The 19,916-nt window shown below is 43.8% G+C and overlaps 2 protein-coding genes across 2 annotated transcripts in view; one reads left to right on the top strand and one right to left on the bottom strand.

The window, feature by feature from the left end:
- The first annotated feature begins 1,636 nt into the window (after nt 1–1,636).
- LOC149332067 (endothelial lipase-like) lies at nt 1,637–8,424 on the top strand. The gene is made up of 4 exons (XM_089557458.1): nt 1,637–1,867; nt 2,288–2,540; nt 4,161–4,346; nt 8,375–8,424. Exons 1-4 carry the CDS (start codon nt 1,637–1,639, stop codon nt 8,422–8,424), a joined length of 720 nt encoding a protein of 239 aa, XP_089413584.1.
- A 512-nt stretch (nt 8,425–8,936) lies between these two features.
- Nucleotides 8,937–19,916, bottom strand: part of LOC149332066 (sushi, von Willebrand factor type A, EGF and pentraxin domain-containing protein 1-like) — a 30,127-nt gene continuing 19,147 nt past the window's right edge. Inside the window, exons 13-19 of the mRNA XM_089557457.1 lie at nt 19,564–19,767; nt 18,248–18,576; nt 15,584–15,800; nt 13,038–13,199; nt 10,743–10,904; nt 9,043–9,204; nt 8,937–8,944 (exon numbers count right to left, since the gene is read on the bottom strand). Of these exons, the coding sequence (XP_089413583.1) occupies nt 8,937–8,944; nt 9,043–9,204; nt 10,743–10,904; nt 13,038–13,199; nt 15,584–15,800; nt 18,248–18,576; nt 19,564–19,767 (1,244 nt within the window). The remainder of the gene's footprint in view (nt 8,945–9,042; nt 9,205–10,742; nt 10,905–13,037; nt 13,200–15,583; nt 15,801–18,247; nt 18,577–19,563; nt 19,768–19,916) is intronic.

Genomic DNA, 19,916 nt, shown 5'->3' with positions numbered 1-19,916 from the left:
TGTACTAGTAAAAACATTTATTTCAATGAGGAAGAACATTTATTTCGGTGGTCCGTCTTCTTTAGTACAGAATCTTGTTGGCCTCAGGCTCCGCCTTGGCCCTCGTGCCCAGCATGAGCTATGTGCTCTAGTCGGAGTCAGTTAGGAGGGCCTCCCGATGGTTGAGACAGGGGCTATTAATCTTGGCTAATACAGGGCTTTTTTTCCAGCCCACTGCAAGCACCATTGCCCGAGAGATCACGAAGCGAATGGTTCGCGTTTTCCTGCCCTACAGAAAAAAGTTGTATGATGCAATAAACTGATACAGTTTGTTATATAAATATCATAGACTTATCCTAGAAATGCTAGAAAATTATCATACAAATGTCATAATTCCTGTAAAATCATAGAGTCATCATGGAGATGTCATAGAATATCATAAAAATTGTAATGTATTCTAAGATGAAGCCTGTATGAGGTATTGCATCATAGAACTTTTTTCAGCAGGGTGTAGAATGTCGGTTCTCTCAATGGTGTTGCATTAAAATCACGTGCCTAGGCTCTGCGATTTTCGCACGCCTGTAGTCTCTTTATTGGCTTTACTATTAAGGGTGAAGGTCTCGTGGGGTAAGCAGGTACTTGGCCATGGCAGACAATCGGATCAGCGCCAGTCAGCAGCCGAGATTCGGTGTGCCCTTGAGCATGAGAAGCGTCGGCAATGGCGAATCTCGTTTTGGTCATCCTCGTTTGGTCATCCACTACGGCACCTTTGTTCTTTTTCTTCTTGCACCCCTTCCTTCCTCCATTCACTTACGGCGTGGTTCCGGTGTCCATCGAGGTATGTGAGACAATTATCGCGCCTTTCTTTTCATCATAAAAAAATTATTCGGCAGATCGAGGAGGCTCTTGCCTCGAATCGGCTACATTGGCGAAATATCAAGCACTTATCGCGGCAACCGCAGGATTCGCCCCTATGCGCAATGTGAGATAGTTTGATTGTACGTAACGCCACTGGCGCCTTGATGTTGAGCAAACCATAGCTTCCACAGCGCACGTCAGAGTAATTAAGGATGAGTGGATTAGACACACGCGCACACTCACAGCCACCTTGGCCGAACAACATGGGGGGTCTATGAAGTGGGTTCAAACCACCGAGACGCATGCGGATTGCTTTCTAGCTGTAGCTCAAATTAACGACACATTATGGTATTGTCGCCCGTAAAATCTTCTTTGGCGAATTAGGACAGACTCATTACATACTAATTTACATTCCCACTGCAAAGTTGCGGGAGGGGGTGTGCGTGCTCGAATTACATATTGAATGCCAACAGCGCAAACGACGCAGACAAAGTAGAAGAAGACACAGGACAAGCGAATTACATGGGTCGAATAAAAGAGTAAAATTTAGGCTTAGTTCAAAAACCTTTTCCGCTTTCTATAGCGATTAGTTAAAATCGTCTGGAAAAGTGATTCGCTTACGAATTTCAAGCTTCAGGAATTGAGCATCACAGATCTTAGTTTATTCTGCAGGAAATTAGGTGATATTGACACTCTGATCCATCTTTCTTGCTCCTCATAGGTTCTGAAGTACGTGAACCAGAAACAGAAAAACCCACCTTGCCACAATGGTGTAGGCTGCTTCTATCAGTCAGAAAGGATGGCCCTAGCAGTTGGTGGGCCCGCATCACCAGAAAAAGTTGGGACGAAGATTACGTTTTTCGATGGCCCTACAAGCAGTGGTACAGAAGTAAGCCACGAGATGTGGCCGAGTTATTTCCGTAAGCATAGAGTGAATCTTCGAAAGCCACTCTTTGCCCTAACGCATGGTTTCACGAGGGATAATGATATGAGCTGGATGCACAAGCTGAAGAAGGCCCTTTTCAATCGTGTGAGAGTGTTTGATTGTTCTTGCATGCATGCGTCCGCATGAAACTCAGCACAGCGCTTTGGAATAACTCAATACGACGTGAAGCTGTAATCTGAAACGTAGAGAAGAGCGTTGTTTTTGAGGCTGCGCAAATTTGGGCATGCACTTACCTGCTTTTTATACATGCCAAGAATATCTCAGTTGTATTGCTTAAAGGCGGTGACAAGTTGGACCCATTGCTTGTTTGTACAGCTTAACCTTTACTTTGTACATCCTTACAGTTTAGAATCTGCAGCCGTTAGCAAGGAAGTTATGAGGATAAGGACTGAGCTCATGTAGCAAATGAAGCACGTGTGAAGTATAAGGAAACAGGAATGTATGAGAAATGTAAAATTGGGCGGTGCTTAGCCTGTTTTAATGTGGTGGGTTTTCGCCTTCCAGATTGATTCTAACGTACTACTTGTTGAGTGGATCAACGGAGCTAAGTTTCCAAACTACGCCGCAGCAGCTGCAAACAGTGCTATGCCAGGCGTCCTCCTGTCTAAGTTGCTTTTAGAAATGGAGAAACCAGACCAAGGGAACCTATCAGCAAGGAGTGTCCACCTCATAGGATTCAGCCTAGGTGCCCATGCTGTCGGCTTTTGCGGTCGGCATTTTCACAATGCTACCAGGAATCACCTAGGACGGATAACAGGTGAACGGGCAATACTTCGCGTCCTCACTGCTGTTGTGGCCTGTCCGCCTATGAATGTTTACCGATAGATCAGGCTCAAACAACGTGCCCAATAGCCTCGCGTAAACGAATATCTGACCTCAAGTTGGAATAACTCGCAGGCACGCAGAAATACTGCAAAATAGCTCTCTTATATCTTATGGGTAAAGGCATCGACACAAAGGAATTGAACTTAGTTTTGAAGAAAACAACTGCTTGAAAAAAAATCCTGATATCGCAAGATAAGGAAAACGTCAGTTTTGCGATTTCACAGAGTAACAAGTTTCGAACCCCGGAGAAAGAAAGTAACTATTAGGGCTGGTATATTTTTGTCAATAATTTTAGGCAACCTTGTTCCTTGGGGGCATATAAGAACATTTTTGTCGCGTGAAAGTTCGAGGAAATATGCTGCTACCGAAGGAACGAAGAGATGCCGTAGTGGAAGGCTCTGGAATAATTTCAGCCATCTGGGGACCTTTAAGGGGAACTAACATTGCACAGCACACGGGCGCCTTTTCAATGCTCCGCACAATTTTGACCCTTTTGGTTGCTTTAACGTGCACTGAAATCGCTCAGTACACGCGCCTGTAGCGTTGTTGTTGTTAGTGGCAATTTATTAATAAAAATAAAAATAGAAGGAAAATATGTTTCTAGCCGCGGCATCTGCCGTCGAAACCTGAAGCACCTGAGCTGCGGCCAGCGGGAATAAAAGGACAAGGAGAGGGCAGTGAGAGGGAAAGAAAGGGGGCGTGGTAGAAAAAATGATAGGAGTAGGGCGGCAATGTATACTATGTACAAATACAAGATAGTATAGCATTTCGCCTTCATCGAAATGCGACCGAAGATGGCTGCGTATATTGACGAACTTTAACCAAATCCACCCTCTTGCTCATGTACGAACACGTTTCTGTATGTATGCGGACTTGTTAAGACAACAAACCGGTGCGGGGCTTCCGTGCTAGAGTTGCCAGAGATGTCATGTCTTTGCCAGCGTTAATAATTTGAGGCCTCTTTTCTTTCTGATGAATACCGTGATGTATGCGCTCTAGTTCTGTTACGACCAATGAACAGAAAAGCCTGCCCACTAGTCACATATTTGAAATAATCGCTCCATGCCGAATGCTGCTCTAGAATGATAATTTTAGAGTGCATTTTAGTATCCCCTTAAAAGTCTACTGAAAAGGAATACTTTGATTTGCCTGACATCGCATTCCCATTTTGCACTGCGCGTACAGTGCGATTTTGTGTCGGTCGTGCGTTGCGAATGCTTATGAAGAAATCGAAATGTGTGTAATTAAGGAGTTGTTTGCGCATCAGTTATTTTTTTCGTTGTTGTGTTTGCGGCACATATAAATTAGCATGAATTAACATGCGCCTAATTGCACGAAATGGTGGATTTCTATGTTCTGAAGCGACAACAGTTACGAAATATTTAAGGGCTTGTGCACTTTAATTGTCCTGAAAGGTACAATAAAAGGGAAGTGATGCATAAATTTTCTTTTGCTTAGTATATTGATCACAGTTCTTGTATGCAGCTTTGTAACCCTGACCATGTGGAGACAAAATCTAATGCCACTTTCTATCTCACACCTTATTTTCTAGGCCTCGACCCCGCCGGTCCTTTGTTTGAAGGTACAAACGTTTCCCTATCGTGGGCAGATGCTAGTTTTGTCGACGTCCTGCACACACACTCAGGGAGCATCTACGATTATAAGCTTGGAATCGCAGAACCTATTGGTCACGTGGACTTCTATCCGAATGGTGGAGAGACACAACCGGGTTGCGAAGGTAGTAGTTGCAGATGAATTATACTGCCGAAATTTTGTATTTGTACACTTCCAAGCCTAGAATTTACTTTCAGTGTAAGTAGTGCGTAACTGGTGTAGATACAATGCTCCCAATATAATTAAAAATTCTGAAAACCAGTGATTCTCAAACCATTATAACTAAGCTGCAGAAAAAGTCAGAAATACTATTAGACGAACGGGCTCAAAAAAAAATCTAAGGAAAAGACAAGTTTGAAATACAGTAGAACACATCGATACATTTTATTAAGATCGGAAGTTGCCTACTACGCTGAATAACGGGCAGACAGTGGAGTCAGTTACTTAAACTGGAGATTGGTGTACATGAGTGAGATACCTTTATTCTAAGCATTTTCTGTATTGTCGAAGCATTGTAATAGGAGAATGGGCTAAGCAAAACAATAGCAAACAATGCAACCTAGCAGGTATCCAGCCAAACAAATAACGTACAGAGCCTCCAGAAGTCAGTTTAAAACGAATCATTCAGAAGTAGAGAAGAAGATACACAAACAATTTAGAAAAGCTCACTGCAATGCTGAATCTATTATTCAGATATTATAGATACCTTCAGCAATTCAGACCCCGTCAGCCGTGACTTCGACGCGTGGTAAAGAGCGTTACAGATATGTTGATTTTAGAAGGAAAACGAATTTATTAAATTTACCTGTATGTCCTTTCTCTCTACGTACTTCTCTGATGCCGCCTTCCAGATAGGAGGTGAGGGTTATTGACATACATAAAACATGTTAACTACTTATAAATTGCATAGATGTGTTTCCTCCCCTTTTCCTTCAATCTTTTGTCTATATGTTTGATTCCAATGCAAGCCTTCATTTTAGTGATACTAAAACATGCGGAAAATATTGTTTTCTTATACAGCTTTATGAAGTGACAAAAGTTCCTAGTGCGAATTCTATGACTACAGCCCGATTTCTTCTCGTTGTTCTCAGACAATTTAAAGTTAAGCTGGTGAATTTCATGAAAGTTAAAGATAATGAGTTGAAGTGCAATCGGATATAGTGTAATATAAAAGTTTCTTATTGTTCATAGGTAAATGACACTTATTTAACACAGCTATTTGTGCAAGAATTTATCGGTTCATTTACTCAGTAGTCTTCGAGGGCATACGGCAAGCCAAATCTTCGCATGTTATTGCAAATTGCATCTTATAAAAGGCTTCTCTCGGTTAGACAGCTCGCATATTCATGCTCTAATTTAACGTAAGTACTGCATTTTGTGGTCCATTTTAGAAAAATATTATGCTTAAGAAGGCTAATTGCCTGATTAAATCAAAATTTTTAGTCTGTGTCCTCGTCTGCGTCTACGAAGAGCCAAACCAAGGGGGATACTTAGCGATGGTTTTGGTGGTCCAATCGCGCTTACCCTGGGTAAACGACGTCTAGCACGGAAGCACAGGTAGTTTACCCAGAAAAGGAAGCGAGATTAACCAGAACCATTGCTTCGTGTGCCGCTTGTTTTGGCTCCTAGTATCCGCAGACAGCACGGATTTCTAATAATTTTGATCCATGCAGGCAATTACTCCACTCAAGCAGAATATGTAAAAAATGGATCACCAAATTCCGCCACAAGCGTCAAATTACAGCATGAATATTCCAGCGGTTTAGCCAAGAGAAGTCTTTTACAAGGTGCAATTAGGAATGCAAAAATCATGCCAGTTGAAGATTTGGCCGGGGGTCCTCATGATAAATTTGGTTGAGAGGTTTCACACTCAGGAGTGCTACGATTGCCATGTTTCTCTCGAATGAAATGTGCTTTTTTGCCACCTTTACATATTATATGCGATTTTATGACAATACTGCCCACATATACGGATAATTTCAGTGAAGCTCGAAACGCAGTTTGTCTACAACAAATTGTCATGTGAGCGGCAGAAATAGGTAAGCATTAAAGATTTTAGCAAAATTGATCCTAATGTTCTGCACGAACAAAAGGACTAAAGGTTTCCTTAGAAGAATATTAGAGTTGCAAGTCTCTCCCCAGAAGAAAAATACGTGACCAACCTCTAGCAGCCATAAGCAGGTGTTCTTAACATTAGGCAAAAGTAGCGTATTGTACGGTAGTAAGTCCATAATTATTCTTACGGTTCTGCAGTTTATTTACAGAAAAGGCGGGTGCCCAAAATGTACACCATTTCTCTACATCGTCTCTTCCCTCTTCAATTCACACGGTCAATCGGGCACCAGGCTTGTGTATTCGTTAAAAAAAGGTTTTCGGGTGGACGTGAAGCCACTTTTGCATCGCCTCCGCAGGTCTAGGGAATATCGACTCGCTTTCAAAGCATCCTCCAACGACCAGAACTGATGGCAGTCGTAGGGAGCGACATCTTGACAGCAGGCGGAGGGTTCCGGTGCCATAAAACTTTATGATCAATTTCAGCCCTTTCATTCCCTCCAGCTCGGGAAGTCTGGTCACTGCTCCTTGCTACTGCTTGATCCAAAGTGCTAGCAGAGAGCACATGTTTACGCGGCCTAGCTGTGATGGAAATTACGCGATCAAGATTAAATTCTGCACCCATGAGCCCAGGCGTACAAACTCTAGGCACGCATGCGCAGACGGCGTGTTGCAGTGACGCGCGGGAAGCGGTGCGAAAGTGGTTTCAAGGACAACCCAAAAACGTCCTTTTTTTTCAACGAATGCGCAAGCTTGCAGTTCGAAAGACCAATTACATTGAAAAGACAGGAGACTGTATAGAACGATTACGTTTATATTAAACACCTAGCTTTATGCAAATAAACTGTAGGACGTAAAGAGCAGATATGTTCTACTTACCGCCGCAAATAACTGTTAGTACTAATGTTGGCAAAACTATAAACATGGTAACACGGTTCTAATCAGGATACCCCTGAACCAAAGTGCCTTAAGAAGGATTTCCAGTTAGAAGCTTCACATGCGTTCATTTGCATTCGTCACAATGCTCTGAGGCCGTGCGTGTAGTGATAGTCATGGAGTCTACGATAGTAATGATGTACCACGTAAAAAGCTAGAACCCTATCGATCGTCGAGTAACAATAACCACCGGGGATAATCTTTGCGGTGGGAATAAAAAAAAAGGCTTTCGGGCATCGCGCATTATATTTCATTATTTTCCAGGTATATTGAAGGTGGGATGCAGCCACAAAAGAGCTCAAGAATATTTTATCGAGTCTGTACCAGGACGGCCCTGCCACTTCACATCTTACTACTGCGAAGGTGGATGGGAAGAATACGATAAATGCAAACTGACAAAAAACGCCTCGCATATAGGAGAAATGGGCTATGACAGCATTACTAAGCAAGGAAGAGGAAGGCAGTACTTGAGAACCAATAGTCAGCCGCCATACTGCATTTCGGATGCTAGGTGATGCGATGCAAGATGAATGACAGGGATGCTGAGAAGGCCTGCAGTTAGACAGCTCCATGCTTTTTACGAAGATACTTAGTCAACATTAAACAATTTATGAAATTTTGGCAGCTGTTGTGAACTCGGGGTCAGAAGACACTCATGGAGTCCTCGGAGGGGAATATCTTCAGTGCCGACATGGATACCAGCATGCATATTTCATACCTATATTTGTGATCTCAAGGTCCATCGAGATCGAGATCGTGTGCGTGATCGCGAGATCCAGGAATCTTATCCTTGATGTGTCCAGCAGTTCATGCGTGAAGTCCAGTCCGCCAAAGGTACGTTGGAAGGCTTGTCTGAATATTTTTATGTCCACCTTGCCCACAGTTCAACACGAAAACATAACAGGAAGCCATGTACGTATCTGAAACAGGAGATCATCTCAAGGTCTTCCAGGATAGTTTTCAGGCGTCTATTCTCTTTTGCCATATATAGGTCGGATAGTACAGGAACCAGACAAGACATCTGTGTATGGGATATATGTATAAGCGCGACACCTACGCTACTAACATCCGGGAGTTTTTTTATTGCATTGTAAACGAAGCCCCAGCGAAAACGCCCATTTCTGACCTTTTTTATTTCAAATCTGTCTTTCGTGCTCCTCACAGGCGAAGCCGTGCTGCAGAACGACGCATCTTCTACTGTGACAGGGATCTGAGGCACAGTGATTAAATTCTGGAAGAAAATTTCATTTTTTTCAGACCACAGTTATTGCACAAGAGTACTGGTAGCCACTGACGTATTCTAAAAAGCATGCAATACTTCATATTACATTCTGCCTGTTGTAATTGTTGTTATCAGCGCCAAGCGATGATTTCTGCCGTTTTATCTAGCAGTTAGCAAGGTAACGATTCCACGAATGGCATCGCCCGAACGCACACAGCTCTACAGGCACAAATGACACTTAGGTATTCTGGAAAAAAAAATTGATTGAACATTTCAGTACATCACTCTGTGTACTAGTGTTGCCCTCTGCACATATAGAGCAATATCGATCCATGCTGTACGGGATCCAGATAGCCCAAAGAAGCTTTAAGTTCTTCTTGCAGATTGCTGAGCGCCTTCACATTTCACTGCTCAAATTTAAAGTATCGGGCTTCATGTAAATTTTTCTGTTTCGTGGCCAATTTATTTTTTAGATACTGCTACTGCAGCATTCTGCGAAAACTTCTACCGATCTACAGAAATAAAATTACGAGGTCATTTCAAAGACTTCGTTAGTCGTACTATAAAACATCATGTCGATATCATTGTTGAAGATCGTTCTGAACCTTACCGATGCACTGCAGCGGGGATTGCGATCCTTCTTGCATGGTGGTAGTGGGAAAGGGGCATTCGACGCATGACGTCCGTCCACTCATTTTCTGGTAGAAGCCCCTTCGGCAAGGAATGCAGGGCTCAAGACCGTTTTCGGAATACGTTCCTGGCTCGCAGTATCCTTTAAAACAAAGAAAGGAAGGAAAAAGACCGGTTTAGTCACAGGTTCTAAGCTATGCATGGGACAAGAAGGCGGTTTCGAGGGTTAGGATGTTGAGTATATTGAGCCACTACTATCGAACAACAAAAGATCAGCTCCGCACTAACCAAGGTCCATAAATATCACCACCAGATGCAGCCTACTCTTCGAGAAGCTTACGCCTCTTGGTTTTGAGATACAATCGACGTCCATTGTGTCACTTGTCTCTGTCGTGTTGAAACGTACTTAATTGTTTGGCTAAGAGCCCAGCTAAACATAAGTTTCGCACTTGTCCATGAAGGCTAGCTTATACAATAGATACTCTGCCTATCAATTATTCGAGCTTTCTTGAACTAGAGGAAACTGTGGTGCGTGGCATGGTTACAGCTATTTTAAGAAAGTTGTGGCCCCAATTCATGCTCATCCAAGTAGCAAAAAAATGTGCGAATTTTTCGGCTGGCCCACTAGTTTTAAGCATAGGTGAACGTTGAGAAAGGCGAAGTCAACATCTAAATACATTTTGCTACTGGCGATAACATTGCATTTTGAACGCCATGAGCCATTCCAGTTGGCGCTGCTTTCTTTTTGTAGGCGTTTCTAGCTGTATGAAAAAAAAAACTACTCCACATTGCCTTAGAATGTCGAAGTGCCTATAAAAGCCTCATTTGGTAGAATTTATAAATCTAAATAAATTTTTACAAATTTATTTTTACATATTTTTCCACTTCATCTATTAAGCCGAAGCAATGAAAATATACGAAATCGACTTTTAGATATTTCGCTATTGCCTCCGCCTATAACCAGATGCTTAAAAAGATACGATTAATTTTAAAGTATGTCATTTATGGGCAGTTAGAGCGACCAGAACTAGGACTATATACAATCGTCTTAGATCTTTAAAACAACCACTTTGTACTCGGGCACATGCCGCCATATGGATAGCACTAAACGATATCATTAAATCACCTCTCAGCTTGTTGCAAATCCGCTTATGTAATAGGATGCTTTACGTTAGGGTTGTCTGATATTAAAGTGAACATTCTCAAAGCCGGCTTCCTGGTACTCTTGCACCTGATAATTTTAATTCATGCTTCGTAAATGGGTTAGATTATAGTTTTTTTGGTCAGTGCAGTAAGAATTTTATATGCTTGTGAAATTTCAAATGAAAGCCGTAGACGCTTCTACAGCTTTACATTATGCGGGATAGACTGGACATTGGAGGAATCATGAGTCTTGAGGAAAACGGCGCAGAAAAACAAACTTTGATTGGTCTAATTACTTCGGCCATAACCGCTGACTTCCCAATCAGCGAAGGTAATCGGCCCAATATCGGAAATGGCTGGCTTCACTCTGGTCCTTTTTATTGCCTGCCTTTGCCAATACATTTCTAATACTGGGCCGATTGCCTGTGCTGCTGGGGAATTCAAATAAAACGTTTCTATTTGCACTGTTACTCCTACACCTAGCGTAATAAAGGCGATATGAGCCTAGGGGCGCTGGGACGAGTGAGTAGTACCAACTTTTGCAATCGCCAATGTGAGTGCTGCCGTAGGCTTCGGTTGAAGATTGGGCGGGGCAGCGCTTGCATCCGCTCTGCTGGTATTCGTCCTGGTACGATCCCGGGGGGCAGGCGAGACACGTACCTAGTCCGCTCCTGGAGTAGGTGCCTGGAGCACAAGCCACTGGGGAAGCAGTGAAAACGGCACAAGATTGCTCAACAAACATGTTGTCAGGAACAACAAAGAAATGGATTGCATGCATTTCGAATTCGTGAATTGTTTATTTTCTCCTTTTAACCAATCAATGTGTTCAATAAAATTTAAAACTCACCGAAGAACAATGTACCGATAAATGTACCCTATTTGCTCCTGTATAGCCCCCATAAAAAATTAAAAGCAGAGATGAATGAGAGAGAGGACGGCTTTTTTTTCCCGAATTTCGGCGAAACGGTTGAGGTGAGGGGTCGGCTTCACGGCAATACGTGGTGTCCTATGCTGTTTTCGCCATCCCCATCATCGTCGATGCAAGTTAAGCCGACTCGCAGGCAACCAAGGGCTGTACATTAAATAGTTTGTTTGAATTGGGTGGCGCGTCCCACACATCTTCTGCAGTCCCCATCACCTTCGATGCAAGCCAAGTCGACTAGGAGGCAGCAAAGAGCTGTATGCTAAATAGTTTTGGTTTTGGGGGCTTAACACCCTAAAACGACTCAGGCTATGAGGGACGCCATAGTGGAAGTCTCCAAATAATTTCTACCCCCTGGGTTTTCGAGGATACGCAGGCCGCAGCTGGCAAAGGACAAGGTTAATAGAAGAGACAGGGGAAATGCCTTTGCCAGCAGTGGGCGTAACCAGGCTGATGACGATTATAGTATTCATAAAACAAGGGGATGTCTAGCTTTTTTGCGCGTCCCGTTGGTGTAAGGACGTAAAATCTGTCAGCCAACTATTTATTGTTGCGTTGCGCCGCCTTCGTGGCTCAGTGGTCATGGGGTTCGACTCATGATCCGAAATACGCGGGTTGAATCCCGGCCGCGGCGGTCGAATTTCAATGGAGGCGAAATGCTATAGGCCCGTGTACTGTGCTGTGTCAGTCCCCGTTAAAGAACCCAATCATCATCATCATAATCATCACTATCATCGTAATCAGCGTGATTACGAATTAGCTTGCAATGTATGTTAGAGCTGCAAGGACTGCAGCCTGAACGAATCAAATGATGATTACATTTTTACCGCGCCAGCGAAACCTCGGAAGAATACAAATGAATGCAGTGAAGTGGTAATTTCAGCGAGCTTCTCGAGGTAAAGTTGTTCCGAGAACGATATTGTCGCGCGTTGTGAAGTTTAAATAAAATGTCTGCTTTTTTCTTCAGGTTAGTTTCGGGTTATTCGAGGGGATATATGTTATTAGACTTTGGGTGTAAAAATTGGAAGTGCTGGTTGTAGGACAAGGCGGGTTATACAGGCTAAAATGCGAGATCCTTCTAACTACCTCAGTGCTCACTCTAGACGGGAGTGTGTGAATTGAATGAGAAATATCCGAAAGAAAGTATTTATTCAAATTTTGCCGACACATCTTGTAAGGCCACCTGAACGTGAACGAGAACGACTCAGATGTGGAGGTGTTAGCTTATGCTTAGGATACATAGCGTGTGAAAATTCTCGGACATTGAAATGAAATAACGCGTAAAGCGCTGACTTTCATCTAAGTGTATTTGGTCTTTTCAAGATGCGTATGCGTTACGATGTCACTATGATATCAAGAGACCGCAAAGGGGTCCTAAAAGTTTTGCTGTACCCGAAAATTCTCTCAGACACAAAAATCACTATTTCCGTCCGTTTTTCTTTAAGCAGCTTGAATTGAAAATTCTGAAATTTTGGAAAAAGCTGGGCCATTTCGGCTCCCTGAAACACGGGAATTTCTTTTTAGCATATACAACTTCTCCAACTTCCTGAAAAGGCGAAAATCTGCCGAAAGCAGCATTACTGCAAAGGATAAACGCAAGCCAGCACATAAGATACGTTATGCTATCGTTCAAGCCCCCAGGAAAGCCGCTAGTTTGTACAGCAAGAATGGTAGCTTCTACAGTCTCGACAGTAAAGTGTTCGTAGATATTAAAAACAATTACAGTACAAAGAAACTCAGGCAGCAAACGCGCTCTTTAATTAGTTCCTGGGCACATTTTAACGGAGGTCTCAGGATAGAATAGTACAAGGCCGTGACCGGCCGTCTTGTCTTTGGTTGCAAGTAGGACCATTCAGACCAAGCAAAAACTTCCACCTTAACATGAAGAATAGCAGACAAGCCTCACTCACCCTGGCATTCGTCAATGCTGGTCCTTTTTGGAGCCAGGGTGACCGCGCCTTGTGGACAAGGCTTGCAGGAGACGGCGCCGTCTTCGTCTTGGTACGTTGCCACAGGACAAGGAGCACAGCGGCCGTTGGTGCGGTCGTGGAAGGTCCCCTTGGGGCACTTCACTGCACGCAGCGTAAGAAAATAAAGGTGAACAAGAAAAAACTAGCGCTTGAATGGAGCCAACATCTGAACAAGAAAGTAAATGGCAGGGAAAGACAGACAAGGAGACTCTCGAGGTACTCAGTGGTCTTCAAGCGCCCTTTGCTGGTTTGTACACTCAGTTAGTTTGATGTATTAAGTTTGAGCTACATGATATAATGATCCAGTAAAAACCACGCATAAGATTTAATTGACAGCTAAATTAACTGAATCATTGACTGATTGATTCACCATTTATTGATTGATCGATCCAGTGAGTGGCTGAGTGATCGATCCAGCGATGAACTAATAGAGGGATCTGTTGGTTGGCTTATACACTGGTCAGTTATGCAATCCACAAATGAGACTGGTAGGCTGGTTTATTAGCTGATTAAAGACGAGCTGTTAGTAAATTGGGTATTATACTTGATGGCAGGTTCATTTAATGAACAATAGATTTTTTGTTCAGAGGTTTTTGTTTTATACTTACCCCGTACTCGGTCACAGTGCCCCCTTATGGAGTCACAGATTAGTTTGTTTCGATTGCGGTCAAATGCAATGTGTAATGCATCACGAATGGTTGCACACTTTCCTCAGAAACTTCTCAGACCAGCCTCGCTGCTCTGTGTTAAATATGGCGTCCAAGTGAACGCAGAAAGTAGTTTACAAGAATGGTGCGTACACGTTTTAGGGGACTGCAGGTGAATAGATTTTTTTTACTTTTCCGAGGTGCAGTGCTTTAATACCCTGCCAATTACTGATTTTTCTTATGCAGCTACTTCTTATGGCCAAAATGAATTAAAATGTACATTTATTTATTTACTTATACTGCAGGCCCATCTCGGGCCCATAAAGGAATAGGGATAATACAGAAAAGAAGTAAAAACCGTAGATACAATTTGAAAAACACATCAGGAAAATATTGATTTGAAGCCAGAACAACAAGATATCATGGAACGTCTTGCAAGACAAAAACAACCAAAATGCTACATATTTGACAAGTACAAAAAGTCATGCTCTTTAATTTTATTTCTAAATGTTTAATTCCGAACTTGAAAGTAATAGTGAATCCCGATTTGTATTACCAAGATCGCGAGAGAAACCGAGCAAATTATTCACGAGCGAGGGTAGGAATTTTGTTCTGTGCAATCTCTGCATACTGTATAAACATGACTCGACGATTTACGCCCGCCTTCCAACGTCCATAACATAGAAGCCGTTCCTCGTTCGAAATCTCATCTATTTCTCAGATGAAAGACGAGGGAGGCACGCTTCAATCTTTACTGGTCATCCTTTCTGTACAGTCTGCCTGTCAGTTTATGCCAGATAAGAGCAAAAAGCTGAAACATATGCTAAGGAACATTTTCGTTGTTTCAATAGACACATATAATTGGCAGAGGATGGGTATCAGACCCATGTTCTGAAAGAGACTGTCTGCTGCCAGAAAAAAGTTACAGAAGTATTCCCATATTCTAGTACATCTCTCTTGTCATGACAATAGGGAGAGCATAACTCCCGGGTTGAGCAGGAATTTGTATTCTGATATCGCAAAGTCACGCCAGAGCCGAGGATTGTGCAGTGCTATGACAAAACTTTGCGGGTCTTAAAGTAGTCGGGGAACCTCTACAATTTATGAAAAGGGCTTATGGCAATGCATGTGGTTATTTTTGAGATTTCTGCGAGAAGAAACCTCAGTGCCCTCATTTTTTTTCTTGCAAGAACTCACCATTTCTTGCGTAGTGTTGCCAAACATTTTCAGGATCTGTTATCTCTGTTATCATGTATTCGGAAGGACATAGTGCCACTATGCTGCCAGTGGTACTGCCATCGGCAGTGCTCTTGGCGGCAAAAACAGTTGCCTGTATCTGTGAGCGATATCACCATTTTTTTATAGTATTTTCAAAAGCATCCCGGGGCTCTCAGCTGTTGTTTTAATAAAGCCTTTGCGTCTCAGTTAATGTGAGTCCAGTTATTAGCACTGCATGTCGCTAAAGTTGAGCGGCAGTCGTGCTTTACATAGATCTGCGTAGAATTACTTACTAAATATGTATTGCATCCCTGGCTTCTGAATTTGCTCACACCAACTAGCATTCGAGAGAGAAAATATTATATTGAAAACTTAAGTCTTAGATTGACCCGCCGTGTCTATAAACATCACGGCCGGGAATTAGTTTATTCTGACAAGGAGCTATCGATTGACGCAAAATAAATATATTCGGTAAATGTTGCCGCCTTCTCCCTTTAACAAAATTTAACGAGGCGCACGTGAAGGCAAAGCTGGGTCACGCCATTCACCAAGTAGTTACATGCAGCCGGCAGAAGGCGCAGTCCAGCAGCAGCACTCGAATAATCGATGCGCAGAACTCACCGCACGCTCCGTCGCTGTTGCGGGTTTCTCCTTCGGCACAGACGACGACAAAGTCTTCGGCAAATGAGTCGATAAGGCGCATCTGCACGTCCAAGTTTTCCTCATCGCCAACCTCCTTCAGAACTGCAGGGGCGATCTCGCCGATGCCACTTAGAATCTCGTCAATAGCAGTTTCGAATCCTTTCATGTCTTTCTCAAAGGCACTGCTTCCGTTCGCCTGAAAAAAAAAAAAAAGGAATAAATACGTGCGCAAATTATCATGATAAAAACATTGTATTCACTAAAGAGCTTTGTGCCCCCGAGGGGCCCTTAGTCCAGAGCTTCTGCGGCCCCTGAATATTGATTTTGTTGGATTCTGTCTGCGGATGTAGCCTATATTCACGGACAACTTTCTGTGGCTCTGAAGGCAGGAAAGGGAAGCAAACATTCCATCCTTCGCGTGCCTTGGGGAGTTCCTTAATTGTTCGTTGTTCGAACTAAAGTCCGGAGGATTGACCAGCGAAGTTGCAGAGAGGGTGCGGGATTTCGAGGCCTGACATAGCCCGCTGCCCACAGCACGGCGGCAAAGACCAGTCTCTGTCCCTTTCCTACCTAGCCTTGGCGGCAAAACCACAGAAACTTGCCCGAAAACATTCGCAACAGACTGCGACAAAATCAATTTTATGCTCTAAAAATATCCGCTATAGTCAATGCTCTTCGCCGGCCTAAGCGTCAATGCAACTGTACAAAGCTAGCCACCAGCTCTTCAAAAATTTGCGTAAAAGAATATTCATAATTTATACATGCTTTTCACAGCAAATTAGTATTCTAGGCGCCACTCTTGCACGCCTTATACTACTTATACTATACTATACTATACTATACTATACTATACTATACTATACTATACTATACTATACTATACTATACTATACTATACTATACTATACTATACTATACTATACTATACTAGCAACACATACTAGCTACATATAAGAAGCGGAGGTTGGCAAATGGCACAAATATATTTGGCCGCTCTGCACAGGAAGGCTGCGGAGGACTCGATACAGTTATTTCTCCAGGTAAAAATTGACTATCTCCCTCTTCCGGGTTATGCTTCTGTTTGTCGAGCAGAAAAAAACGCGTTTTTGCCTGAGAAAATTTTACTTCAATGTTTTTCCGCCTCCATTCAGACTTGTGACCTCTACGCGGAAATTGACGTGCTGCCGCTACATTTAAGTCAATGGAGATGCAGCATAGCCTCTGCGATTCGAGCGAAAACACGTGGTCGACGCACACGTTTTACTTCCGAAATCGGCCGACGATGGCGGCACCTGTACATCATTTATTGGTGTTTTCTGGCTTCAGAAAGCTTCGTTTTCGTTGAGAATGGTATTTTTATGATTAGAACGTGGTACCCTGCCCATGCAAGCCATCTTTATTTTCTCCTCAGTGTCCCCTTAAAGGGACAGTGAGGAGAGCTCTATTGATATTTTTTTGATAGTAAAATCCGATACTTCGGCATGTCATGGCTTTGTTGCCACTTGGCCGGCAGCGAAAGATGCATTTATTTCTAAGAAATTTGGATTCGAAGTTGAAGAAGTTTTTCCCGCCGCTCTGATTCAAACTTGGGATTCTCCTATGACGACACAAGACTAAGTGACGTGAAACATGACGGGCACATGACGTAACGCAGACTCCGTGATTTCTGACGGCCAGCACTGCGGCCAAGCAGCAGCCGAAAAGAAAGCTACCGCCGGCCGTACGTTGAAGCCATCTATCGGCTATTGCGGCCGTCGCTACCGTCGCTTCGTTTACGTTTGCACCGGCGTTTTGCCAGCTTTACGATAGATCCAGTTCTCGAAGTCGTCAACGAAGTTCTCGCAAATAGAGACCTTTAGCATACCGTGTACCTTGTTACCGTTAGCGAAATACCAGGAGCCCGCCTACTGCCGTTGAGCAGGCGTTGATTGGCCCCGATGCTGCAGGCGCGCGCTTAGCTGCCAGGTACGTGGCGCCATCTGGCGACATCAAGGAGATTCGCGCATGCATTGGCTGCGCCTCAGTGATTTGTGGCTTCTCGTGTCCCATTGTTACTAGAACCAATGGTTCTAGCAACACGTTCTTTTCCTATGACGTCATCACGCTTGTACTTGCGAGTTTGGCCTGTGGCGGCGATACCTGTATTTTGGTTCTTGCTCTTTTCTACGTTACAAGAGCTTTGTTGTCAGTATGAGTGGCATTTTTGTAATCAGGAGCTGGTATTCTGTCGACACAAGCCAACTTCAATTTCTCCTCAGTGTCCCTTTAAGGCTCAAGCACAAAGCGCTCTCGACGGTTTCCTCAACGAATATGTTTGAGAAATTAGCTCTTGGACCAATTATTTTCTTCACAGGCTTATTTATGTATTTATTGATTGATTAATCGATTGATCGACTGACTGACTTACTGACTGACTGACTGACTGACTGACTGACTGACTGACTGACTGACTGACTGACTGACTGACTGACTGACTGACTGACTGACTGACTGACTGACTGACTGACTGACTGACAGACAGACAGACAGACAGACAGACAGACAGACAGACAGACAGACAGACAGACAGACAGACAGACAGACGGACGGACGGACGGACGGACGGACGGACGGACGGACGGACGGACGGACAGCATAACTTACACCAAGCTGCAGAACAAACTTGGCGTCCAGTCCGGCGATGGATTCTGCCGCAACTGCAGCGGCATCGTCACTCGCCCACCTCCTGCGCCTTCCCCCACAAACGCTGCAAGCCCTGCTGATGGATTCCGACATCCTGCCGCAGTGTACCGCAACGTTGCTCAGTTCACAAGTGTTGCCGGAAGCGCAGATAGACTGATTTCCCGTCCGGAGGAGGAAGTTCCTGTGGAAGGCCTTCCGGATGGCTTGCTGCACGCTTGGCTCGCTGCAGTTTCCCGAGTAGTAGTAATTTGCGTGGTAAAGTTTTTTGGCCTCCTTCGGCGATGAGACCACTGCAGGAAGAAAAGGAAGCAAAGTGCAATTACTGCAAGGCAAGTTTAAGGTTTGGTTTGGTTTTGGTTTATTGGGGTTTAACGTCCCAAAGCGACACAGGCTATGAGGGACGCCGTAGTGAAGGGCTCCGGAAATTTCGACCACCTGGGGTTCTTTAACGTGCACTGACATCGCAGAGCACACGGGCCTCTAGAATTTCGCCTTCATCGAAATTCAGCCGCCGCAGCCGGGATCGAACCCGCGTCTTTCGGGTCAGCAAGTTTAAGGCTTTGAAAACGAAGTCAGTTTATATATCTACACATCAGTTCTTCAAAGACCCCAGCAGACATTTAAATGAGTGTTTTCTCCTTTTGCATATCCTACCAAACTTGTAATTTCCTTATCTCTCCCTGATCAACTGTTTCCAAACGCGCTTGATATGTCTCTTCTTTTCGATGTCAGTTAAACTTAGACAGAAAATCTCGGCCCTTGTTGTTTCTTCCAATTCTCGAAGTAAAAACGCTCTGAACTGGCGGTATTATAAAAATTATGAAGCCATACCGAGACACAGACATCGTATGCTACTAAATATCAATAATGCTTCATACCGAAATAGGCGGCTTCTGTCTCGTTAAGGTAAGGCTCGAGTTCCTCAGCGACAACTTATTTATAAGAGCAGCACAGAGAAAGAAAAATTTTGTAAATGGTACCAACAAACCAATGGGCAGTCTCAGTGTCACAACTACAGAACTGGACTAGTTACGCGTAGGCAATGTAATAGAGCTTCTGTCTGGTGTTTCCTTCGTGTGTTGTTTGCAGGAGTTAGTATATGAGCTCAGTGATGAGTACCAAATACCCCAGAAGTGTTAATCAACTCTTCATATAGAGAAATCGTCCGCGAACTGACGAATTTCCAGGAGTTGCCGTATACGCGGTCTACATTTCAGTACTTCCCGTTGTCTAGGAGCCTGCCCTCGGTCCAATACAACAACCGGTTGAAAACTTACAGGCGCAGTCTGGCCACGGTATCTCCTTCCCTTTTGGCACGGTATTCCAGCTCAGGTCACTGTCGGTGCATATATATGCATCCGCCGGCTCCTTCAGGAACTCGAAGCGTTCGTTGCAGAAGGGCTGGCAGTACTGGCCGTACAGCTGGTCCTCGCATGACAGCGCCCCGTTGAGCGGCGCCGGGTGGAATGGGCACTTGCTCCCTGCGCCATTCACGCAGTAAGAGAGAGCACGTGTATACCATTCCTTTTAATACGGTAGCGTTGTAGTTGGGGTCACACGGATACCCCGCCGATGCTTCAGGCGAAATTTCCTGATTGGTCGAGAGAGGTCACGTGATCGCGTGAAATCA

This window comes from Amblyomma mixtum, chromosome 8 (assembly GCF_055824585.1).
Source record: "Amblyomma mixtum isolate Tamu chromosome 8, ASM5582458v1, whole genome shotgun sequence".
In the NCBI taxonomy this organism is placed as follows: domain Eukaryota; kingdom Metazoa; phylum Arthropoda; class Arachnida; order Ixodida; family Ixodidae; genus Amblyomma; species Amblyomma mixtum.
Note: the sequence above shows the minus strand (reverse complement) of the source record. Positions and strands in the feature narration are given on the sequence as shown.

Bases quoted from the DNA above. Each gene is read 5' to 3' on its own strand.
- LOC149332067 (XM_089557458.1), top strand. From the start codon at position 1,637: ATGGCCCTAGCAGTTGGTGGGCCCGCATCACCAGAAAAAGTTGGGACG. The intron at 1,868-2,287 runs GTGAGAGTGTTT...TTCGCCTTCCAG, and splicing joins AGAAGGCCCTTTTCAATCGT to ATTGATTCTAACGTACTACT. The intron at 4,347-8,374 runs GTAGTAGTTGCA...TGCTCCTCACAG, and splicing joins GACACAACCGGGTTGCGAAG to GCGAAGCCGTGCTGCAGAAC.